The 26,663-nt window shown below is 44.5% G+C and overlaps 1 protein-coding gene across 1 annotated transcript in view; it reads right to left on the bottom strand.

Moving 5' to 3' along the window:
* The window catches only part of ARHGAP42 (Rho GTPase activating protein 42), a 181,288-nt gene that overhangs the window by 70,582 nt on the left and 84,043 nt on the right, over nucleotides 1-26,663 (bottom strand). The window contains exon 4 of the mRNA XM_056858115.1: nucleotides 21,240-21,311. Coding sequence (XP_056714093.1) covers nucleotides 21,240-21,311 — 72 coding nt within the window. The remainder of the gene's footprint in view (nucleotides 1-21,239; nucleotides 21,312-26,663) is intronic.

The following is a 26,663-nucleotide window of genomic DNA, read 5'->3' as shown; positions in this document are numbered from 1 at the left end:
TTGGGTTAGGATCTGGGAGACCCAGGGCGAAAACACATGGTGACTTTAAAGGTAAAGGTCCCCTGTGTAAGCACCGGGTCATTCCTGACCCATGGGGTGACGTCACATCCCGACGTTTCCAAGGCAGACTTTGTTTGAGGGGTGGTTTGCCAGTGCCTTCCCCAGTCAAGCTGGGTACTCATTTCACCGACCTCGGAAGGATGGAAGGCTGAGTCAACCTTGAGCCGGCTACCTGAAACCGACTTCTGTCGGGATCGAACTCAGGTCGTGAGCAGAGCTTGGACTGCAGGACTGCAGCTTAACACTCTGCGCCATAGGGCTCCTACATGGTCGCTTTAGCCTCCTTTATTCTCTGTTTCAGCCAGGATTCAGCCAGGATTGAACACACATCTGGCGAAACGCATGTGTTCGATCCTGGCTGAAACAAGGAATAAAGGAGGCTAAAGTGACCATGAGTTTTCACCCCCAGATTGAAGCCCTCACTCTGCTATGGTAGATCAGTGGGTGACCTTGGGGTAGTTACTGTCTCTCTCAGCCTAACCCTACCTCACAAAGTCACTAGTGTGGGGATAAAACGGAGGATAGGGAAACGGTGTTGTAAGCTGCTTTTGGTTCCGATTGGGGAGAAAAGCAGGGCACAGTTGAAAGGTCTAAATAAACAAACAGTTGGCTTTGGTGATTTCGGTTTTTTTAATCCTGCCCCCTTTTAGGATGTTGTCCCTCATGTTCTCCCCTACGTTTTCTGAAGTCAAAAATCCCATATTCCTACCAGATGTGTACATTGGAGCATGTGAAATAATATGGAATATGAAGCAACTATACAGCTGTGTTGGCTTAAGGTAAAGAAAAAAACACCCAGCATGACAGCCTTCTGATGCACAGGGATTATGTTGAAAGAAGAAGAAAAAGCTCTCAGCTGTGATACCTTTGGGGGGGGAAAGCAACATTAGAATAGGAGCTTAATGTCAACAAATATCTAAAATAACTCGGTGATTAAAGTTCTTATGCTTCTTTATTAATTTTAAAAGCTGCTATCCTGTGGTTAAGCAGTTCCCTTCAGGAAGGTTTTATTTACAAGCCTAAATCATAGAGTGATTTTCTTCCCCTTGAAATATCCAACATGCCGTGAGGTTTGGAGAAAAGTCCAGTGAGGCTCTTAGGAAGCACCTATCAAGAACATTTGTGAAGGCCCATCAAGTATAGGATGAGTACAAAACCAGAGAAAAGAATATAACAAGTATCCAGAAGCTTGGGACGTACTGAACTTGGCATTTAAGCATGGGTTTCACAGGATTCTTCTTATGAGCATAAGAAGCACAAAAGGTACTTTTATGCTGTCTACAGCATGAACGCAGTTTTACTGGACATTTCTGTATAAAATTATGTCCTTAACACATTAATCAGTGACAATGATCTCAGGAACAAAGAATGGCACCAGAATCCACTGGGCCAAAATTTTATGGGCCAGTTCTAAGACCTGCTTTGCATATGCAACAGAGTGAGGTGCTAGGGGGAGACAGTACCACTTAAAAACAGCAAGAGAAAAGACCTTTTTTGAGCCCTCCTCCCCAGTGAAAAACTCCCTGAAACGAGAAAGGAACACACATGAATACACAAAGAGCTGCCTTATACTGAATCAAACCTTTAGTCCATCAGTATTGTCTGCTCAGGTTGGCAGGGGGTCTCCAGGCTCTCAGGCAGAGGTCTCTCATATCGCTTACTGCCTGGTTTTTTTAACTGGAGAGGTTGGGGATTGAACCTGGGACCTTCTGCATACAATTTCTATATTCTCCTTAGGTGGTCTATTGCATATGTGGATGAAGCTTTAGGTTTGCTGTACTGCTTTAGTGGCTTGTAAAGGGATAAATAATGAAGGCAGTGTAATAACCCCCCCCCAAAAGGAGAGTACTGCACAGGCTTTATCAACATTATACTATGCAGGGCTTAGGAACAGAGCATCAATATTTATTTATTTCATAGAATCATAGAGTTGGAAGGGACCACCAGGGTCATCTAGTCCAACCCCCTGCACAATGCAAGAAATTCACAACTACCTCTCCCACACACACCCAGTGCCCAGAAGATGGCCAAGATGCCCTCCCACTCATGAACTGCCTAAGTTCACAGAATCAGCATTTACTCATTTATATATTCTTTGATTTCTACCCCACCCTCTATCCCTGGCCAAGGCAGCTCACAACATTATTCAACCATATAACACAGGGGTGGGGTGCGTCAGGCCCGGGGGCTGTATAAGGCCCGCGAAATCATTTGGTCTGGCCCTTCGTGGGTCCTGGCAGATCTCTAGCTCAGAAGGATCTAAGACTGGCGATCTGCCCCCTCCCGGAAACAGGAATAGCCTCTATTCAAGGCGGATGTGAGTTTGTTTTGCTGAGAAAATGAACCTTTTTTCCCCCTTGCAGAAGAGTCGTTAGCTATGGAGCTAGGACCGCCCAAGAAACTGTGTTAACCCTTTCCCACCCGGGCCGTGGAGAAACTATGTGGCAGACACTCAGAGCCGTCACCGGTCATGCCTCTTAGCTAAATGTTTGACCAAATACAGCAGGCAAATTTTTAAGTTGATAAATTCGTATGGCCCGCAAATGATGTTATAAATATCCAAATGGCCCTTGGCAGAAAAAAGGTTCCCCACCCCTGATATAACAGTACAATAAAAACATAAAATAACTTCCTAAAATTGTTAACAACAGTTAATATGGTAACAACTGTTCTACCGCTTGTCCTCACAGCATTTCTGCTGGAACCAGAGCCATAGAACTTCCATTTTTACATCTTGGGGATGTGAAACAGTGTATTGCCCAAGGTCACGGGTGAGTTCCCTAGGCTGAATTGCATTTGAACTCTGGTTTCTTAGGGCAAAGTCTAACTACCAAAATAGCTGGAATGGCCCAGCGGTTGTCAGAGCAGAAGTTCCTAGCTTAATCATCATCTGATGTCTCAGGTATGTTGCTGACTCTGAACCATGGAACTATAAACAAGGGGACCTACAAATGCAGGCCTGTTGCGTTCAGACATACACGTTACTTTGATAGAGCACTTAGGAAACATGTTCTATAATTACAAAGCACAGCTGCTGCTACTTCAGCTTCTTATGGTTTTGAACTGGCTTTTCAAAATCTCTTTTTAAAAAGCTGTAGGAAACATCCATGGAAATCCTGCAAATGAGTTAACCAACGCAGGGCTGTAAGTGTTCAAATAGATGCAGGCCATAACATAACACAAAGATGAGGAAACGATAGATCACGAGCCAGGTCGATTTCTGGCAGACAACCTTTACTAGCTGCTATAGGTCTGATTCTGCAAGGATCGTGACCATGTAGTTTTGCCTTCTAAAATTTAAACACACATCTCAAGATCTTTGATTAATTCTTCAGTGGTTGATTTTTCAATGCTAATTTTGTCCAGAATACCAGTACGGGCCAGCGTGGTGTAGTGGTTAAGAGCGGTGGACTCTAATCTGGACAACTGGGTTTGATTCCCCACTTCTCCACATTAGCAGCGGACTCTAATCTGGTGAACCAAATTGGTTTCCCCCACTCCTCCACATGAGTGGAGTTCTCTCTGAACTCTCTCAGCCCCTCTTACCTCACAAGGTGTCTGTTGTGGGTAGAGGAAGGAAGGAGAAACCGGTTTGATTCTCCTTAAAAGGTAGCAAAAGTCAGCATATAAAACCCAACTCTTCTTCTTCTTCAATGAGGTGTCAAGCAAGAAGGAAGTGATCACGTCCTTATATGTGCTGTGGGATGGGGCCCTGGCTCAGTGGTAGAGCATCTGTTTTGCATGCATGCAGACGATCCCAGGTTCAATGCCTTGCAGTTCCAGTTAAAAGGGTCAGAGTAGACAATAATCCTGACCTTGATAGGCCAATGGTCTCTTTCTGTATAAGGCAGCTTCATGTGTGAATGGACGCTCGTGTAGCCTCTGACCATATTACACAAGAAGTCATGTGGGGAAAGAAGTTCTTCCTGAAGGTTTCTTTTAGTCACTATTTAAGTGAAAGCCAATGTGGTGCTGTGGTTAACTGGAGATCAGGGAGATTCTATTCCCCAGTCACTGGGTGACCTTGGGCTGGTTATTCTCTCTTAGCCTAGCCTACCTCACAGGGCTGTTGTGAGGATAAAAGGGAGGACAATGTAAACCACCCCAAAGTTCCCTGGAGGAAGAAAGGACAGGACAAAAATTTAGCAACAAATGAGTAAAAATAAGTGACACCCTTGATGAGACTCGGCTGAACCGATTAACCGAGCAACGTCTTAAGCACTCAATTTGCCATGGCTGTGATTAATTAGCTGTTTAAATTCTTCCATGTTTCTCAGACCACGCTAAAATCCTGCCCACATGTAAAATTAGCACACTTTGCTAACAGGCAATTAAAATTCCTACTGTGCTCATAAAGAAAAACAAAACGGAAAGGGGGCCCAGCCTGTTGTATGCATTGTAATGGTTCATCCCACTTTTTAAAATGTCCTGTTTCGAAAGCCGCTCTCCTCTGAAAGAAAAGTTAACAACCGTGGTTTCCTGTTACTTGGGCACCCTGTGGTCTGAGAGCTGTATTTACTGGAAAGCACTGTTACAAATCAGCTTTTTATAAAATATTCTCTCGCTATTCACCACATGCTAACAATTCTCCTGCCAATGGCAGAGAAATACCAGAGCGAAATATAACAGGGGTTTGAGCCGCTGCGCAGACATCCTAAGGGACCCTACATTTCCATTTTTATTTCGGTCATGATGGATCCACTGGGAATCTCTCAATAAATGCCAGCAAGCTGGCTTGTTCTGTTCTGGCATTTTTTTTTTTTAAAAAAATAGTTGGATAAATATCCCCAAGAACCCTAAAACACACACACAAAACCCCCCCAAAACGCCAGCCTATTAAACCTACAGGTCAGCAAGTACAAAAAAATGTGTCTCTACTTGCCAATAAAACAACCATATTTGATTTTTGTGGACACCTCCTCCCCCTCTCAAGACCAATGAAAATGAGAGGAAAAAGCAAAAAGTAAATTGAACCAAACAGCAAAAAAGAGAGACAGAGCAATCCTAAGCAAGCTTATTCAAAATCAAGTCCAACTGAACTCAAGTGGACTTTCTCTCTGGAAAGTGTGTTTAGGATTGTAGCTAGGGTTGTCAACCTCCTGGTGAAGCCTGAAGATCTCCCAGAAGTACAACTTGTCTCCAGACGACAGAGATCAATTCCCCTGGAGAAAGTGGCAGCTTTGGAGGGTCGACATTATACTCCACTGAGATCTCTCCCCTCCCCAAACCCCACGGCCCCCAGGCTCCACCCCCAAAACCTCCAGTAATTTCCCACCCCAGAGTTGGCAAACCCTAATTGCAGACGGATTCATCGAAACACCAGAACTGTTTTCTGAAGATGCCAAGACCTCTCTCCTCCCCGGGACTATGTCTCATTCATTGGTTTCCGGCAACGGCCACAGTGTTCACCCTTACTCTTGCCAGGCCACCGTGCCTCCAAAATCCCCCTAAGCTTATAGCAGCTGTGTATGAAAACTAACTCAGCATACCTCCAACAGGTATATCAAGCGACAAGAGGAAAGATTTCATAAGCATAATGCATTTGCCTCTCAGCTGAAGAACAGTTCGTTTTGCTACTTCCCTTCACAGCTAGCTGGACTAAAGGAAGTGAAATCAGGTCTCTCTCTAACATGAGCTGAATAGGACTTGCTGCGGCACACAGTCTCCCTGTAAGATGCTGTGCAGCTAACCTCAGATGTGCCGAATCACATGGGAGGCGGCTTCAGCATGGTTTCCTCCCACACTAGAACTGTCTTTCCTGAGGGCTGGAGAGAGAGAAAGAGACAACCCTGTGGTGAGCTCTTTGCACACCACCTGAAGCTTCTGACATGTCCTTATTGGCACGCAGCTACTGCTGCAGATACACAACCCACACTGGTGAGATGGGGCTCCTGAGAACAGATTTAGATTAATTTTGAGCATGGCAGGCAACACCTTTGAAATGTGGTGTTGGGGGAGAGTGTTACGGATACCCTGGACCGCCCAAAAAACAAAGCAGTGGGTTTTAGATCAAATCAAGCCTGAACTGACCCTAGAAGGTAAAATGACTAAGCTGAGGCTGTCGTACTTTGGACATATTATGAGAAGACAAGAGTCACTGGAAAAGACAATCATGCTAGGAAAAGCTGAAGGCAGCAGGAAAAGAGGAAGACCCAACAAGAGATAGATTGACTCTGTGAAGGAAGCCACGGCCCTCAATTTGCAAGATCTGAGCAAAGCTGTTAAGAATAGGACACTTTGGAGGACATTGATTCATAGGGTCGCCATGAGTCGGGAGTGACTTGACGGCACTTAACACACACACACACACACACACACACACAGAGGCAACAGTAACACTTTTCTCACATGTATGGTTGTCAGGCCTGGGGTAGAGGGTGGTGGTTGTCAGCATAACTTCTAGGGAAACCCCAGAATTAACATCATGCCTCTCTAGGAATTACCAGAAACTCTATGGCTTTTCTCAATTCCTAGAAAGGTTTTCCCAGGATGTGACATCATGTCATAGGCCTGATGCCCATTTTGAAATTTTATTTTACTCCTACCACCACTCTGAGCAGCAGCAGGAAATGGGAGTTCGAGAGTTGGGAGCGGGGGATCCTCTGCCCACCCCAAGTGACTGGCAACCCAATTTACAGAGAAAGGCTTAGACAATGCAGAGGGGTTGTGGTAGAGCATCTGCTTGGCATGCAGAAGGTCCCAGGTTCCATCCCCGGCATCTGCTGTTAAAGGGACTAGACAAGTAGGTGATGTGAAAGACCTATGGCTGAGACCCTGGAGAGCCGCTACCGGTCTGAGTAGACAATGCTGACTTTGATGGACCAAGGATCTGATTAAGTATAAGGCAGCTTCATGTGTTCAGTGGATGCGTTTCCACTTTAAAATGACAGTTGGTGGGAGGGGCTGTGGTTTAGTGGCTGAGCATCTGCTTGGCAGGCAGAAGGTCTCATGTTCGATCCCCAGCATTTCTAGTTACGAAGGACCAGGCAGTAGGTGATGTGAAAGATCTCCATCTGAGACAACAGAGAGCTGCTGCTGGTCAGCGCAGACAATACTGACCTTCATTGACTAAGGATGTGACTCAGTATAAGGCAGTGTCTGGTGTGAGTAGCTTATGAAACCATACATAGTTCCAAGAGTAAATGGAAATGAATACCCCCTTCCCCAAGAACTAGGATCTTGGCCATTCATAGACATTGATTGTAATGCTGAAATAGTGTACTCTTGAGGAAATCTTCCCCTGAAGAATCTGTTTGCTCAAAAAGTGTCACACTACATATGACGCAAGAGATCCATGATTAGGATCTCATATCAGTGTGTATGTATGTGCATATGTTTTTTTTTACATACCTAGCTCCTTTCACTGAGTAGATATGCCTTTCCCCTTATATCTCTGCAACGAAAGGAGTTAGGGACTTTTGATGTTTTTAATTTGTACTTGGAGGTGAGAACAAGAGTGTCTGTGGGTGAAAAATGGGACGGTGTATTCACATGGAAAGTCTGCACTGCCTCAACAACTGGATGTTTAAACTGGCCCTTAACTTTATTGGGAAAAGAAAAAGGGGAGGTCATCCAAGTTCCAGGAGATAGAGAGAAGAAAAAAAGAATCTCCAGACAAAAAGGTTTTTATTGTGGGGGTGGGGGGTACAGGAATGAGCATTCCATATGAAGACGGGTTAGAAATGAAATAGCAATATGGCTGGGTGCAAGGAAGGTATTAGGGCTGGGTTTAAAGTTCTGCCTCTGGAGACCCAGAGCCAGAGGAGGGAGGAATGCAAGAGAGCCAAGAAGCCACTGAGTATTCAGAAGGAACATCCAAGGGTGAGGACAGAAGGTAACTATGGGGACACCTGGTGCTTACAAAATTTGTCTGGGATATTAGAAACAGTCCTACTTTCAACATGTTCTTCCTTCAGTATGCATGTGGGAATTAACCATTTTGCAGACGCCTGATAATCTTTGATTTGTAGCTAAAAGATAACTTTTGGCCTCCTAAGGTTTAGATACTTTGCCCACCAGATGTGGGGTTGTCTTGGGACCCTGCCTGCTGCTAGAAAAGCAGATTGATGTTGCCAAGAGCACCCTGTTAAGTGTGCTTGTGATTTGTAGATTTTTCTCCTTTTGAGACTCAGGAGAGCCAGCGTGGCGTAGTGGTTAAGAGCAGTGGACTCTAATCTGGTGAACTGGCTTGGTTTCCCCACTCCTATATATGAAGCCTTGGGCTAGTCACAGTTCTCTCAGAACTCTCTCAGCCTCTCCTACCTCACAAGGAGTCTGTTGTGGGGAGAGGAAGGGATGGTGATTGTAAGCTGCTTTGAGGCTCCTTTCAGTAGAGAAAACTGGGGTATAAAAACCAACTCTTCTTCATCATCATCTTAGCTAAGCTGATGCATGCTTCTATGACTTCCAAGTTCTACCTGGGAGTCTAGATCTGAGGGTAGAGCGTGGGGAGGATGGGACCTCAGTGGGGTAAATATCGCGAGGAGCTTGGCAGATTAATTATAGAGTCCTTAGTATAGAATCCAGAAACAGCCAAGCTACAAAAAGCCAGTGATTGTTTATTTACAGTGCATAAAATCCAACTCACACACTCTCGACACTCCACCAACTATCTTCCGCACGTTGGTTACATTTTCCAGTACTTTTATACATTTCAGGTGTACAGGAACCAATCAGCACACAGCTGACTTATTTGCTTAGTCATTGCACCTTCAGCTCATGAGCAACACCTGCTCTATCCAGCTCTATCCAGTTTCCCACAGTGCAATGTGTTCCTGATCTCACAGTTCCTGATATGCAATGACTTGCTATCTTGACAATACAGTCCACCTTCCACAGCTTCCATTATATCCAGGGGAATTGATCTCTCTAATCTGGAGATCAGTTGTCATTCCAAAAGATCTCCAGGCCTCGCTTGGAGGTTGGCAACGTAACCTGGGGCTGGCTGTGACCATAACATGGCCGAGATCCTCCTCTGACTCTGGGTGCCTTCCAATTTACTTCTGTGTTCAACTCCATGCATTGGTTCTAGCCTTTAAAACCTGTCACGACCTGGGATTCTCATAGCTGAAGGACTGCATCTCCCCCTATTTCCTTTATTTCTGTTCTTTATGCTTGCGGACCAACAGGTCACGAGCAAAACAAATTCCAATAAAAAAATCTACGGTATACAGTTAAAAGGAAGTATAATTAAAACCCGTAGATAAAAATTTTGCCACGGCGAGGGTTACATTTGGATCAGTATCAGCTAATAGCTTTGCAACCAAACTCTTGCTTTAGGGCAGGTCCAGATTCTCCGATTTGCAATCACAAAATGGTTCAGAAAAGGCATCTCCCCATATGTACCCACACGTCCATTACAATCTGCCCAACACATCCTGCTAACATAACCAGATGTGCTCAACTGTAGCGAGGGCACAAACATTTTCAGTGGTAGCTCCTGCCTTGTGGAATGGGTTGCCTGAAGAAGTGTGTAAACATCTGATTGTCATCATTCTGCAGAGCTTTCTAAGATGGAACTATTTTGAATGCTTTTTTGGAGGATCATGTTATGGCACTAGGCTTTGATCCATTTGATGATAGGCTTTCTGGATCTTATTTTGTTTATGTCTGTCTTAGGGGCTGTATAAATTGTATATACTGTTGTTTTAATTGAACGCATGTCCCTTTCAACATCCTTAATGCTCTTACCCATATATGGGTTCAACTGACTTAAATCAAGGGTAATCTGCTTGGATTCATAACTGTGTAACAGTCAATGGGGGGAAACATTTTACATGGAACTATGTTTTAAAAGCTACACTGTGAACCTTCTTCCATTAAGTAATTAGTGAGAGGAGTAGGAAGACTTAGTTAATCAAAATAACTAAGTTGTATCAATTAATTTACTGAGCACAATGTGCCGATGGCTTCATTGCTGAAGCCATCACACGTCAGATATTGTGAAATTCCAACAGCTGGAGGCGAACTGTTCCTGGAGTTTAAAAAAACAACACACACACACACTGGTTTTCCATCATTTATGTATTATTGCCCAGAAATGACAATACCCCTCCACCCCCGGTCACTGCCTTATACACTGAAGAGAACCAACCTTGCCATTACATTGTTTAAATTGTGGGTTTGCTGCAGCCACAAAGCCAAACACTTCCCCCCCTCCCTGCATGAAGGGGTATGCCCTGACCTGGATGACTCGGAAGCTAAGCAGGGCTGGCCCTGGTTAGTGCTTGGATGGGAGACCACCACGGAAGCCCAGGGCTGCTAGGCGGGGGACAGAACATGGCAAACCACCTTGGATGTCTCCTGCCTTGAAACCCGTACATGGTAGCTATAAGTCAGCTGAGACTTGAAGGCAAAATTGGGGAGGGGGGAAGACTTACACTTGAGCTTTATATTTGCTTAAGAGACTTGCTGAATTTATGGACTACAGTCCTGCTCACACGCTACATGCTTGGTCCAGTACTTTCTCAGTGGATTCTTTGGGGGGGGGGGAAACACTTTGCTCTGGACCACACGTTTTCTTTCATGTGCAGCCACTGCATGCTGCCAGTTTATGATAGTCACCTCCTGGCAACTATGAAAATTGGGATCCTGTGTGAGTCTGTAACAAGCAAGCTTATACTTCATTTCTAAGCAAACCATATTAAGGATAACCTACAAGAACCAATGAACTCTGACTGTGAAAGCCTTCAACAACATATTAAGGAACCTTCAGATTTCAGAGTGTGAACTGGAATTAGGGTTGCCATCCTCCAGGTACTAGCTGGAGATCTCCTGCTATTACAACTGATCTCCAGCCGACAGAGATCAGTTCCCCTGGAGAAAATGGCACTGAAGTCCCTCCCCAAACCCTGCCCTCCTCAGGCTCTGCCCCCAAAATATCCAGGTATTTCCCAACCCGGAGCTGGCAACCATAACTGGAATACATGCAAGTGGATATTGTTGGCATCACTGGAAACAAAGTGACCCTGTGAACGCAGCCAGCAGTATTTCTCTCTCTCAGAAAGATTTAGCACTGGACAAAGCAGGTAATGTGAACACACCTTCCAAAGACATCGACACACACTTCGTATGTTACTCCGAGGACCATCTTAAGATGTGCAGAGGACTGCCTGTTATAATAGTTGTGACCATCAGCAACAATAGCCAGCACGTTGGATTAGCTAAGTATTAGTCATCAGTACGTCAACTGCTGGCCCATTTTCTGGTAATGACAAGATTACTTCTGAGGGAATGCCAAGATACGATCTGTCGTGCAACATCTTTGTTTTTTAAAGGGATTTCAGAAGGGGAAAAGGGGGTTTATAGTATAGGAGATACTAACCCTCCCCTGCCCCCCAGCTTATCTCCCACAGTTTGTCTTCTGAAGTAATTTTATTGGAGCAAAGCTCATTTCTAGTTCTGAAGGAAAAACAGTACCTGGAGAGGCTGGTAAACTAGTACTGGATCCTCTGGCAAATGGACAGCTGAGTGCTAACAGCACAATTATAAGAGTTGGGGTAGGGGGAGATGAAACTAAGGAAACCTTCCCAGTTGATTTTTTTCCTTTAGACTCCATGCAAGATCGGTAGAAAATCTGGTGCGGGGTAAGTGTAATGACTGAGCTTTCAAGATCCAGTACTGAAATACACACACACACACACACACACACTTGTAATCCAACTTCAATGAGATTTCCACATGTGCAAGTTAGTATATAGAGCCTGTGAAGCATAAGGTATGAAAAAAGGCAGACTGCATATTTTGCAATGAGGCTATGTTTATAAAATAAGCTAATATATTCTGCAATGGTGGCACTTAGCTCTGAAAAAACTGCTAAACTTTTCCTGCGTGGTGTAGTGGTTAAGAGCGGTGGTTTGGAGGGGTGGACTCTGTTCTGGAGAACCGGGTTTGATTCCCCACTCCTCCCCATGAGTGGTGGAGGCTAATCTGGTGAACGGGGTTTGTTTCCCCACTCCTCCACACGAAGCCAGCTGGATGACCTTGGGCTAGTCACACTCGCTCAGCCCCACCCACCTCACAGGGTGTCTGTTGTGGGGAGGGGAAGGGAAGGTGATCGTAAGCCGGTTTGAGTCTCCCTTAAGTGGCAGAGAAAGTTGGCATATAAAAACCAACTCTGCTGCTGCTGCTGGGATAACATACTATCAGGCTTCTGATTTATTTATTTTTGCTAAAAAGCAACTATTCTGTGCTTCACATCTCATATTTTTATGATGGCAAACAGCCTGAAAAACACTTTCCCCCCACAGGGAAGAGAGTTAATATACTTTCAAGCTATAATAGTCATGAAGAGTAGCTTTAAGAAATGAAATATTAATCTTCTTACCAAAAACAAGATTTTTTAAATTGAACATGTTGATTCAAACATCACAATCTATTCCAAAAACGAATTTAACTAAGCCAATGGAATCTGAACTGCTTTGACCGTGTTTCAATGGAACATCAATGCGTACGTTCATTGGAGAATAACAAGAACTGCCTTGCGGAATTTGACCCAAGATTCATCGAACTTAGCTTTCTGTTTCTATAAGTATACACAAACAGATACTTCTGGAAAATGACAAACCCGACATTGAGGAGATCATCTTCCTTGGTTTGTCCCCATCAATTAATACTGAGAGGTATACTGCCTCTAAACATAAAGCTTCCATTTATCTATTATGGTTAATAGCTGCTGACAAACCTTTGCAATCCTTCCAAAAGCCCTCAATGCCAGTGGCCATCTTGGGTAATGAATTCCATAAGTTACTCATGGAATGAATAAAATACTTCCTTTTGTTTACCATAAACGTTCTTTCTGATCAGATATACTGGGTGATCCCCAGAGGCCCGCATGGTGTAGTGGTTAAGCGTAGCAGACTCTAATCTGGAGAACTGGGTTTGATTCCCCACTGCTCCATGTGAGCGGCGGACTCTAATCTGGTGAACCGTGTCAGTTTCCCATTCCTCCACATGAAGCCTGCTGGGTGATCATGGGCTACACACAGTTCTCTCCGAACTCAGCTCCACCTATAGGGCTGCCAACCTCCAGGTACTAGCTGGAGATCTCCTGCTATTACATCTGATGTCCAGCCAATAGAGATCAGTTCCTCTGGAGAAAAGGGCCGCTTTGGCAATTGGACTCTATGGCATTGAAGTCCTTCCCCTCCCCAAACCCCGCCCTCCTCAGGCTCCGCCCCAAAAACCTCCCGCCGGTGGCGAAGAGCAACCTGGCAACCCTATTTGAGTCCCCACTAGGGAGAAAAGCAGGGTATAAATAAATACATGGCTTATGCTCATCCTCACCTCAAGGAGCTTTGCTGCTGCTAGCTGGGTCTGAGAAGACCCCCCACCACGCCGAGGCATTCCCCAAGTGTTTTTTGGCTTTTAGCCCAAACAGGTCACCTATCCTTTGATTGATGAATCAGTGACAAAAATCTTCCTTTATCCACTCTCTGAACACTGTTAACCATTTCATAAATCTCCCCTCGGCTAAAATTCGGTGAATGAAAAAGCCGAGAATATTTTTCGCTTGTCCACATACGGCGCTCCATTCCCCTTGGTCATTTCAGCCGTTCGTTTCACTGACACGTGGGTTTTTTTTTTTTAAAGGCGCCGAAATGGTAACCATGGAAAATATTACAAACGTCTATTTATTTATACATTTGCTCTCCTCTCGGATCGCATTCTAAATGGCTGACAGCAAATAAAGGCACAAACGTTCACTGAAAAACAACATCGGCTGAAATAAAATTTTCCCAGGCAAGGATCAAGTAACATCAGAGCGCACTGCCCTTCCTAGCTGGAATGTAGGCTGTTTTATGAGAACATAACCTCATGGCTCATGCATCAAATTGTTTACAATTGTCTTCCTGTTTACAAATGGGGGAAAAAAAGGTGAATTGTGTCAAAGGTTAATCGGGGCCATCCAGCCCTTCTCATACAGGCAGAGCAATAACCCGCAGATTCTAGCTTGGCTAATGCTTCTAGAAGAAGAGTTGGCTTTTATATGCCGACTTTCTCGACCAGTTAAGGGAGAATCAAATCGGCTTGCAATCACCTTCCCTTCCCCTCCTCACAACAGACACCCTGTGAGGGGGGTGGGGCTGAGTGAGTGTGACTAGCCCAAGATCACTCAGCTGGCTTTATGTGTAGGAATAGGGTAACCAACACGGTTCACCAGATTAGAGTCCGCCGCTCATGTGGAGGAGTGGGGAATCAAACCTGGTTCTCCAGATTAGAGCCCACCGGTCCAAGCCACCAGTCTCATCCACTACACCAAGCTGGCTGAAGCCTAGATATTTGCAAGCTATTACAGAACGTTTTTCTCACTCTCACCCCTGTAATTGTCTTAACGTTCTTTGCCTTATGGCTCTGGCACGGTTCCATACGGTGGTCCCTGCTTACAAGCCAAAGAAACAGGTTAAGCATAAGAACTTAAGAAAAGCCCTGCTGGATCAGACCCAGGCCCATCAAGTCCAGCAGTCTGTTCACACAGTGGCCAACCAGGTGCCTCTAGGAAGCCCCCAAACAAGACGACTGCAGCAGCACCATCCTGCCTGTGTTCCACTGCACCTAAGATAATAGGCATGCTCCTCTGATCCTGGAGGATGTTGGGGATCTGTGCCAAGTGATGTGAATACTGTGTTTTAGTATACCGTGACGATGTGCACCATATTCACGGGAGCTTATATGGTTGCCAGGCTAGGCCTGGCAACTGGTGGGAGAGACTGGACAGGGACATGGGGGGTGGGCATGACAGCACTAACGGTGCTAATCTGCAGATTACAAATAACATATGTAACAAACAAATAAATAAGGATAATGATACTGATGTGCTTTACAGGACTGCTGCAGAATTTACACGGTAACCTTTATCTAGCATTAAAGTTCTACATAAATGCTAAATATTATCATTGTTATAGAAGAAGAAGAGTTGGTTTTTATATGCTGACTTTCTCCACCACTTAAGGAAGAATCCAACTGGCTTACAATCACCTTCCCTTCCCCTCCCCACAACAGACACCCTGTGAGGTAGGTGGGGCTGAGAGAGTGTGACTAGCCCAAGGTTACCCAGCTGGCTTTGTGTGTAAGAGTAAGGAAACAAATCCAGTTCACCGGATTAGCCTCCGCCGCTCATGCGGAGGAGTGGGGAATCAAACCCGGTTCTCCAGATCAGAGTCCACCGCTCCAAACCACCGCTCTTAACCACTACATCACGCTGGCTCTCCTACACCACACTGGCTGTCTGTTCTTTATTTAGATAGCTACAGAGCCAAGCAAACAGAGCAAATAAATAAATCCACCCATCTTTCTGGCAGAGCAAGAGATCTCAACAGTTTGGAGGGGGAGAAAAGAAGAGGAGAAGGTTTCTGCGTTGCTTAAAAAAATATATCTTAATTTGCCTCTTCATCTTTTTTGATCTGATAGAGACCGTAATAAAAGGCCAAGGAGTACTTGAACAAATATTGCTAAACGCTCTACAGAATGGGGTAAACCACAAGAGCTTGGCCTAAAAGCAGACAACATGGTAATCCGTGATCTCAACAACATTACCAGCTGGGGACCAGCAAACCGCATTGACCAAATAAGGGAAATGACTTCGTGCCTGAAATCCTTTCCCACTTAGCTCACTCCACTTTTCCGATGGTTTGTGCAATAAACGATAGAGGTCACTCTCCCCCGCTCTCCACCCTGCGTGACTCAGAGGGAATAAACTGCCAAGCGACCCAACGTAAAGCCTGGTCTAAGTAACCTCCAGGGGTGGACTGCTGCTATATTTAAAAAACAAACAAAACAAAGCATAAAGTAGAGAAGAGAGAGCGTTGAAAGCACAGTAGTATAAATGAGAACATGCAAACATTGCCATACTTTAGTGCATTTTATTAGTGTGCCTAAGTAGAAGAAGATGTTGGTCAATAGGTATGACTTTTGTCTAGAGCAGAGGTTCCCAAACTGTGCTCTGTGGAGCACTTGGTGCTCCGCAAAACATCTCCTAGTGCTCGGTGAAGAGGCTAGAAAGAAAAATACTACTGTCATTCGGTTTAGTATATAGGTGCTAAGTGAACATTAGTGCTCTGTGATGAATTTCTCTCCTGAAAAGCGCTCAGTGAATCAAAAAGTTTGGTCTAGAGGATCGAGGCTACTATGCTATGCACATAAATAAAATGCAAATAAAAAACAAAGGCTCTGTAATCAAGGTTGCTAGCTAAATAAAGAACAGACGCTCATCAGAACAGAAGTGGGGCAAGAGCAGCTTCGTAAGGACAGGAGGCGGGTTCCCCCCCGCCCCCGGTATTTAAAAGGGAGCCGGGATTTAAGTTTATCTTGTCCTTTTATCTTGTTTTTGGGAGGGCTTGACTTCCCGGCAGTTCTCCGAATGGTGACTTCGAGTAGGGACAACATTCCTTTTGCACTGACAACAGCAAAGCAGTGTTCCGTCTGGCACAAGCGGACACCGGCAAGGATGCCCAAGGGCAAAGCTTTCTGTGCCCATTCTCCCTTCGCTCTCTGTCACACACTCGCCAGTTCGCACACACGCATCTATTCACACTAATCACACGCAATGATATAATAGTATTGGAACAGACCAGGATGCTTTTATAAAGGAACGGATTGTAGCCTATTGAGATTTCTCAAATGGATAATACAGATATTAATAAACAGCCAACAATAGACTAGGCTTGGTTTTATATTGTTGCAATATTCCAGTGCCACTTGGACTTTGGGCTTTGACATTTTATTTCTAGAGGAAGTTTTGTAACGAAAATGGAAGGAAGCTCACTCGCTATTAAGGTTGCAGCCTTTATTTAAACTGTGAGGTGCAACCAAGTCAGGAGTTCTATAAACAGCACAGACACCGACTCGCACGTTTTTGTTGTCAAAAGTAATACCACCTTGCTAGCCTAACAAAATACACAAGAACACACATGAAGCTGCCTTATACTGAATCAGACCATTGGTCCATCAAAGTCAGTATTGTCTACTTAGGCTGACAGCGGCTCTCCAGGGTCTTGGGCAGGGGTCTTTTACATCACCTACCTGCCTGGTTCCTTTAACCGGAGATTGAACCTGGGACCTTCTGCATGCCAAGCAGATGCTCTACAAATTGTGCTATAGCCCCTCTCCACACACCCCCGTATCTCTTATGAGTCTTAAGTTATTAAACTTAATATTTCAAAACCTCTTTCACCCCATCCCAGATGGCAAAGCAAGGACAAAATACCTATTAAGTATTAACAGAGATAGATTCCAAGGAAGACATGCTAGAGAGCCTCAGGGCTATGAATATCTTGGGACTGACAGTTGTTTGCATCATTGACAAATTCATGACTTGGGAGGATTCCTTTTCCATATCTAAAACCACATCATAGCAGTCCTGCAAGTCAGAATGCTGCTTCCCTGAACACCTTAGCACGGCTTGACGGATATTTAAAGAAATTATGCAATACCAACACACCCTCCCTCCCTCCCTCCCTCCCTCCAAAAACCTAATTCAAAGCTGGGTTGCAGAATTACACACCCACATCTACATGCACACAAAGCAGATGCAGAAATAACACACTGTCCCTTTTTATGTATACGTTGTGAAAGGGAAACCCTGCTGTGCATAGATGCATGAGCTGTCTCCACAGCAAGAATTGGCTACCTAGGGAGGTGGTGAGCTCCCCCTCACTGGCAGTCTTTAAACAGAGGCTGGACAAGCACTTGTCAGGGATGCTCTAGGCTGATCCTGCATTAAGCAGGGGGTTGGACTCGATGGCCTTTATGGCCCCTTCCAACACTATGATTCTACATGCATTGGGGAGGGCTCAGTGGCAGAGCATCTGCTTGGCATGCAGAAGGTCCCAGGCTCAATCCCCAGCATCTCCAGTTAAAGGGACTAGGAAAGTAGGTGATGTGAAAGACCTCAGCCTGAGACCCTGGAGAGCCGCTGCCAGTCTGAGTAGACAATACTGACTTTGATGGACCAAGAGTCTGATTCAGTATAAGGCAGCTTCATGTGTTCATGTGTTCCCTGGGCAGATCATCCAAATTAAGTTCAAAAAGAAGCATCATCCACATGCTCTGTCTCTTTCTGCACCTCCCAGTAATATTAGGAGCCAGGAGGGAATAGTGGGTAAGTAACTACTACCAAGGCTCTATAGGTAGTCAGGGGCAGAGAAATTGCTCTGCACGCAAAAGATCCCAGCTTCTACCCTTGGCAGAACCATTTTAAAGAACTACCGGTAAGATAATAGGGAGTGGGGAACACACCTCACTGCATCCTTGCAGGCTCATGACAAGTCAGGAAGTTGTGAATTTCCTGCATTGTGAAGGGGTTGGACTAGATGACCCTGGTGGTCTCTTCCAACTCTATGATTCTATGACTCTACTGCGACCAGTGGTATAGCTTGGGACACAGCAAGGTAGGCTTTTGCCCAGCAAGGCTTCTGACTGACTACTGGAGATTTGATTGGCTGTGCAGATTTTTTTAAAATTTTTAAAATTGGCAGCAGCTGCCACCACAGCAATGTGTTGCCTGAAGTTAAGCTGTGGCAACCATTTTGTGTCTGGCTCTGCCTCCTGAGGCAGCCATTTTGTTGCTGCTCCCACCAAGGTAGGTCAAAATTCCAAACGTGCCCACAGGCTCAAAAACATTGGGGACCGCAGCTCTAGAAGATGGTTAGCCAGTTTTATTTGGGTTCTTGTTTTTGAAGTAGTGAAAAGAACAAGCTCCGTTCAAGGGCAGAAAGCGCTACGGAGCAAACTGAGAGTTAGAAATGCCATTAACAGCCCCTAAAGAGGTTCAAGGACATCTCCAGAGATGTTACCACCACACTGCTGAAACAGAAGACGGACCCAGATTGCACTGGTGCGTTCGATAATAGGAAGCGGTGTGTGTGTGAAATAAGGAGGCCTTTTATCCCAGAATGAATACGTTTAATCTGTAGGCCAGCAGAAAGATGTGTCCCGCCCAGCCTCCACTTAGTAGCATGTAGGTGGGTTGAGGAAAGAATGTAGTAATGCATCCAAACATCTGAACAGAAGGGCACGAAATGGTCTCTTCTCCTCTGCAGGAAGGCAGCTCGTTCACAGTAGGAATGTGCTTTGGGTTCTTCCCAGCTAGCTGTCTCAGTTTTTGCCTTCTACCTTCACGAACGTTTTTTCTTCCAAAACAGTCTCTATTTTTGCCTGAAACTGATACTGTTTTGTTAGACTCGTCTTCATCTCCAACGCAAGCAAGTATTTTCATACCACAGGTCCCGCTGGAACAGACCCGAGTCCATCTAGTCCAGCATTTTTTTCCAACAGGGCCCAACCAGATACCCCTGGGAAGCTCACAAGCTGGAGACAAAAGCCATGACAATCCCTTGTCTGCACCCAGAATGTGGTACTCAGATATAATTCCTCTGCACATGAAGGCTCATAATAATCTTGGCTGGGTCATAGCCACTGAGAGACCTGTCCTCCAGGCAAGCTCAAACAAGCTCAAACAAAACCATACACACACACAAAAAGATACAGCTCACCAAAATGTGCAATCCTCAGAAATTTGTATAACAAAGTGCTTGAGGCTTTCCTTCTACCCTTATCTTAATCAGCTTTCCTTTTGCCTTTTCTGATGGACCTCCCAATTCTGTTTCCTTTTCCCATTCTTACCTGTTTCCCAAGAAGGGTCTCCCCTTTTATAGCCCAACTATACTCTCTAACCTAATGTGTGGGGGTCCTGAAGGCCCCTCTGCTGCAAAATGAGCACTTTATTCTGCTTTATTGTGTAATGTTTATGGGGATGTAAAATTGTTAATTTTCTAAATTGTTTTATTCTTACGATTTTATTGAAATTTTATTGTATTTATTACATTGATCATCATGTTGTGAGCCACCCTGAGTCTGGCTTGGCTGGGGAGTGAGGGCGGGATACAAAACTAACTAACTAACTAACTAACTAAATAAATAAATAAAATACCCTGCTTCACATAATCAAACCACACTTTCTACCTTGCTTCACACACACACATTTAAGTTTTCTAAACCTCCACAGCATCCTCTCTTCTGCGATGTTTACTATTTGACAATTCTTTACAACAGCTTCAATCCCATGGAAGATTTCCACTCAACAAGAGCTCTCGCGCCACTGGAAACACAAGAAAGTCATTGCAATAAGCCCTTGTACTAAGTCAACTTGACCATCTTCCACCTTGTGCTTCTGCTTACCCAAGAATGAGCACAAAGTATATTTCATCAACGCCTCTCCTGCAATAAACACCGTCTTTGATCAAATTATATCTTGCTTCCAAATTTAACTAATGGCTGATTAAAATCGCCTTCTGCATTTTGGTTTTCATACACAGTATCACGGACCAGAACGAAACCAAATCAGTGCTTGATCTTACAAGTAGCTTGTGTGCAAATGGACCTACATTAAGTTAAATGTCTCTTTCGCTTTCACATTGAGAGAATCGACACTATTTTATCCCACCCCTGCAAGTAAGCCCCCAAAGTTATTCACCACAACAATTTTTACTGCCCGGAAAGACCACACATGCCTACATTAGTCATTTGTGACCAACAGACATCCTAAAAGAGAGGCATAACCAAAGTCTTACCATTCGCAAACATTTCCAAGTCCGGTCACCTGACAGCAACACTTGTTCACCAACAGGTGAGAGGTTATTTACAGACTGGTTATCAAATCCGTTCTTGTTTCCTCCTTACTAAAATCACCAGGATTACTGCAGTGGGCACTGAAGCCGTATCAAGGGGCAGCAAGACTCTGACTTCCTGGTCAACCCTGTGGCTCTCTCGTGCCCAGACTAGTGGTCATTGCTTCCCTCTGTGGAACAGCTCAGCTGAGGATGAAGGAACTCTGCCGGGGTCCCCAACGTGGCACCTACCAACACCTTTCCTGGTGCCTGCCAAGTGTTTTTAGAAAGTGGGAAGGGCCGGATGGGCCTTTTGTCCAGCAAGGCTTCTGATCGGCCACTGGCTGTGCAGATTTTTAAAAACGTTGCCTTGGTAGCAGCTGCCACCACAGCACAAGGATCTTCACTCTGGCAGCCATTTTGTGCCAGACTCCGCCTCCTGCAGCAGCTGTTTTGTGGCAGCCATTTTGTGGTTGAGCTCACCACGCGGTGTCAGGATTGCAAAGGCGCCCACAAGCTTATAAAGGTTGGGAACCCCTGAACTATACTATAAAGTAATAAAATTCATGAACTTACTTTGGCTGCCCCTATCTGCTCTTTACGAAACTTCTCCAGTGGTGCTATTAAAACATCGTTGGCATTCTGGATCTGAAATGCAAAAAACAGCATGTTCAAAAAAATTACCACCTTCACAGAGAATTCAATAGCATTTGCCTGAGTGACGTAAGAAAATCTTGTTCACGGACCACTTGCCATTACCACGGGGTTTGCCCCTGCCTTCCCTAGTCATCTATGCTTTACCCCCAGCAAGCTGGGTACTCATTTTACCAACCTTGAACCGGCTACCTGAACCCGATTTCCATTGGGATCGAACTAAGACCATGAGCAGAGCTTTGACTGGCCTTTAAAAAAAAAAAAAAGATCTTTTTGTCAATTATCTTACGTCCTCCCTCTGCATTTATTACTAATCATCTGTCTGGATGGGAAATCTAAACGGTCATGCCATCTGTTCTGGAATTCTGCACTGGTGAGGGTGGAAGTCTGTTTTTTTTTTTTTTTAATAACCGTATAAATATTTAAAGAGGACCAAATCATTACATTTAAGTTCCCCGAACTGCAGTTATTTTACAGTAATTAAGTTTTAGTGCTTGCACATTGATTTACTTCTGCGATCGTTGGGGGATACAATACTGCTTCAGAACTTAATATGACCATTTCCCCTCTAGATAATGTTTGTATTTTAGGAGATTTTTTTCGTTCATTATACGATAAACAAGAACCTAATGGCACCTTAAAGGCTAACAGGTTTCTATTTCAGTATAAGCTTTCATGGACTAGGGCCCACTTCATTTGCCATTATCATCTTTACAAGTACTTAACATATCAAATGAACCACTGAAGACATTTTGATGGTGCTTAAAGCTGTACTGCTAAACCGGGGAACAAGAGATGCTAATGTATAGGTAATTACTTTTCAGATCCATCAAACTGTGCAAACTTTTCCTATATGGAGTTAAAAATTCCTTTGGGAGACACACAGCTTGTCACTGAGCCACCTTTCCAATATATTTTATTGGCAAGTTTACAATTTATTAGCAATATGTGATATACTGCAGAGTTTTCTAACAAATAACATGGCAAATCTGGAAACTGCAGATCCAAACACCTGCAAGTGAAGCTCAAAAGGAGGAGTAGAAACTGAGGCAAGTCCAGGAGAGTCTGTTGAATCTGCAGTACGTGAGCCACATGACAGTATTTGGCACCCCTGGACAAGAGCAGGATTTTGGTCATTTCTACAGACGAACAACGGCTTTGGAGATCATGCCTACACACCAGTTTCAGATGCAGAGCTGTTACTCTGGAAGATTTCTTATTGTTTAGCCAGGGGTGAGGGGGTCAAATATAATGAAGCCTCAAAACTTCCCTGTTCCATTGAATAGAAAAATGGCCCTTCGTAAGTACACCCTTGAAGATGATAAACTGAAGTCCCTTATGCAGTACAATAGCTGCTGACAGAGGGGAGCTGAATATATATTCAGCAGTTTTGGGAGTACTCCGCTTTCTGGGGGTAAAGTATAGATGACTGGGGAATGGCATACCACCCCGCAGACATAGTCTGCCTAGTAAATGTTGGGATGTGACGTCACCCATGGGTCAGGAATGACCCGGTGCTTGCACAGGGGACTACCTATACCTCTTTTTTGGGGGGGGGGGTTGGACCAGTAAGATTTCTCACATTGAACAAATTTGGAACTGCCGGAGCAGCTACTTATTGCTTCAAACAGTGGTTATGTCAGGAACTTTTCCGCTTTCCGACCTGTAATGTTTTTTGTATACAGTATTAGATAAACCTTTAATGAATACAGGCAAAATTTCACCACCTTGCCTGGCATCCCAATTACATTAGTTGCCTCTTCCAACGGAGATGAAAACAAGAGGGTTGCAATTCCACCTTTCAATTCGGCTCCTGATGCACAGGGAACGAAACCCACAAATTCCACGCCCAGGTAAGGATGTTCTTGAGCGTGCTCCAATTCAAGAGAGCCCCAGAAAGGGCTCACCTTTTCCTATCCCTGTTCGCCACTTGAGACTCCCTCCCTTCTCCGAGTAAAGTTTTTGGGTGTTTCAGAAGGGGATGGCAGAGGAGGGAGCATGTGCCTAAACCATTTGTTTCTTTCATCCTCACCTTGCGACCTCTCAGAGGGATGAGGTCTCTCCCCCAAGCCCTTGAAAGGAAAGCTCGAAAAAGTGAGAGGAACCCAAGGCAAGTCCAGAGGAGTTTATCCATCACTATTTATGACTAATTCTGCTGTAGTTGGTATGTCCGGTTGTAAAACACTTCTCTGCTGACATGGTGCATTTTTATACAAAACTGCCACTGAGAATCTATGGGTGAAGATCAGCATGGCTTGTGACATTAATTTGGCAATGTATTCTATGTGCATTTGTATGTGCATTTGTATGTGCGTGTGTATATATGAGTGAGAAGGGAGGTTACATTTTATTTTCAGTTCTCCCTTGTTCATTACAGTTCCTTTACAGAATGCCTATTACCTACACATTCCTAAGATTCCTATATGGTGACTTCATCAATGGGAACAGTTCAGACTCAGCTGCTGCTGGCATTTCCAAGATCTATAATTATATACTGCAAGGAAAAGAACACAGTACTTTGGTGGTCAGACACATTGTGTGTGTGTGTGTGTGTGTTCCCCCCCCCAAATTATAATTATTTACACAGAGCTATCAGTGCAGATGGTCCACCACGCAAGCAGGAGCAAAGACCGCAGATCCTGACTCTAAAACAGTTTACACAGTCAACCTATTATATAGCATTTAATCTTTCTTCTCAAGATGCGCAAACGACATGTCAGTGGGAGCGTGATTTCGTTTCTTCATTTCTCTGCATTGAACACTGTTGACCCACAAAAAAATCTCTTTGGAGGTTAAGGAACCAGAGAGGAAAGTGTGCATGCATATCGGTACTGCTGGAAGAACGTAATTGAAAGTTGTATTTTAAAGAGAGTTTTCATGAATGAACACGTCCAGGCACTAAGCCAAAATCAGCGTCCTTGTTTGTAATGGTAACATGCCCAGGAGCCTTAAACCCTTAGTACAGAAAGGGACTACTGTGCAATTCTACATGCATTCCGGAAAGTAAGTACATAGATTTACACTACACGGATCATAAAAAATATCCGCACATCACATGACATGGAAAGCTTTATTATTGCATTAAATGCAGAGATGGCCAACTGGTACTCCATGGGCCGGATCCTGCCGTAAAATAAGTTTTTCTGGCCCCTGTTGGCTAGGGCTGCTATGCTCCTGGTAGCAGATCCAGTAGCCCACCGTTGCTCAAAGCAGCAGTGGGACACTTTTGTTTTAAAACAATGCAGTCTCAGGTACTTACCGGACGTTCTTACTGGAACTAACAAAGGGTAACTCTAGGAATTGCTGAAAACTCTATGTCTATTCCTAGACCTTCCCTTTGTCATTTCCGGCGAGAACCTCCGGTACGTACACAAGACAGCATTGCTTAAGCTTTTCTCCCATGACATTACACCTCACTCACAACCCGTCCGCCAGCTGCCTGGCCATTCTACTGTTGACCCACCCAAATCTTACTCAAATTATACTTAGTTGAATAGTAGCAACAGTCATAAGCAAAAGCTTATGACTACATCCAGATATATACCTACATCCGGATGTACGTATTACATAACTGTTTGAGGGGTAGAGTGGCCCTCACAAATACAGAAATTGGCTATCTATACTTTAATCAATGTATATGCCTGTAATAAAACTGTCCCATCCTATAATATTGATAATATATTTTTCATTTTAAAAAATAGTATACCCCTTACCGAAGAACGGTACACTCCTTCTATCTGGGATGGTTGTCCTCTTCCACCGAGTGTGCATCTTCGGGAGCAATGCACATGGAGCAGTGAGGGAGGGAGGGGACACCCGTCTAGCCAGCCAGATCGGCCGAATCAACCCTGGCGATCAATGGGGTAACAGATGTCACAGCCAGATCGCCCTCACAATCCCCTCCCCAAAAATAGTAGAAGGAAGCTTGATCCAAAAGTATTCCTCTAAAATAGACTTCAGTCATACATAAAAACCAAGTCTCTTTTCCTGCGGCTTCTTTAAAAATTTCCTTTCAATAGGTGACAGCTTTATAATCCTTGATAGATGGTGGTAATATTTCAGATGTAAATTTTACCATCCCACAAATTTCCATGTACTGGCTCCCTGTTCAGAATCTCCCAATTTTTTCCCCAAAATTTCCCCAATAGGTGTTTTTAAAAGAGATTTTGTGATTAAAAACAATCAAACAAGGAAACACTTTTGGGTTGGGGCCCCAATCCCCCACCCCCTTCTCCCGTTGCCCACCACCACCCTGAGTGATGATGGGGGAAAATATGAAAAACCACAGAAGGCTGCCTGAGGAATACAACATGTGCTATTATCCCTTCCTTCCACTACCCTTTCAAAAGCTCTTACCAAAAACTGAAGAAACATGCAACAATTAAGGGAAGGGGATACGGATGCTTCATTAGACCTTTTTCCTCTGCTCTCCTCCCAAGGAATGAATCACCTCTCCAACTACCATAGCTATTCAGACAACTGTCTGACAACTAAAACATCACTTGGTTCCAGGAATCAACACTGTCTTCTATGTGAGATTAGGGAAATCTGACTCTGGAAAGTACCACTTATGTGGTATTCCCCTGGGCGTGCAAACCCACAGGAGAGGCGGGTGAGATCCACCATGCACTTGTGTGTCTTTCCCGTTTGAAAGTTCCCAGGCCAACTACACAAACACAGCTTTTCAACGAGGAGGGGGTAAAAGTTTTGGAGTTGCATGCTAAAAGGAGATCCTTGGAAAATCTCCCATGTGTACCTCTAGATCACATCCTTTCTCTCTAGTATACTCCCGAAGAACAGGAATAGCAATGTTTGGAAATAATGCTATGTGAAACTATCTTTCAGAAAAGACAGGAAAGCAAACACATTAATTAGACCCAGGATATGGATAAGCAGAAAACAGCTTCTAAAGCAGGCAAGTGGAAAAGAAGCCATGGTACCAACAGAACCTCTCTGCTCCAAAAAGGGTATGAAGTTCAGAATTACTAGATTCTGTCTTGGCTTTTTTTTTTAAGAGAGAGAAAGTGGCTAGCTTAGGGGGATGTTCTGTTCATAACAGAATCCTGGCCGTATCATGCCTACGTAGGGTTGCCAACTGCCAGGTAGTAGCAGGAGATCTCCTGCTAATTCAAATGATCTCCAGCCAATAGAGATCAGATCACCTGCAGAAAAATGGCCGCTTTGGCAATTGAACTCTATGGCATTGAAGTCCCTCCCCAAACCCCGCCCTCTTCAGGCTCTGCCCCAAAAATCTCCCGCCGGTGGCGAAGAGGGACCTGGCAACCCAATGCCTACACCATATCTAGTTCATGTTGGAACCAGGAACAACAGTCTGTAAAGATAATG

This window comes from Euleptes europaea, chromosome 12, assembly GCF_029931775.1.
Source record: "Euleptes europaea isolate rEulEur1 chromosome 12, rEulEur1.hap1, whole genome shotgun sequence".
NCBI lineage: Eukaryota > Metazoa > Chordata > Lepidosauria > Squamata > Sphaerodactylidae > Euleptes > Euleptes europaea.
The sequence above is the reverse complement of the archived record's forward strand: the minus strand, read 5'-3'. Positions and strand labels throughout refer to the sequence as shown.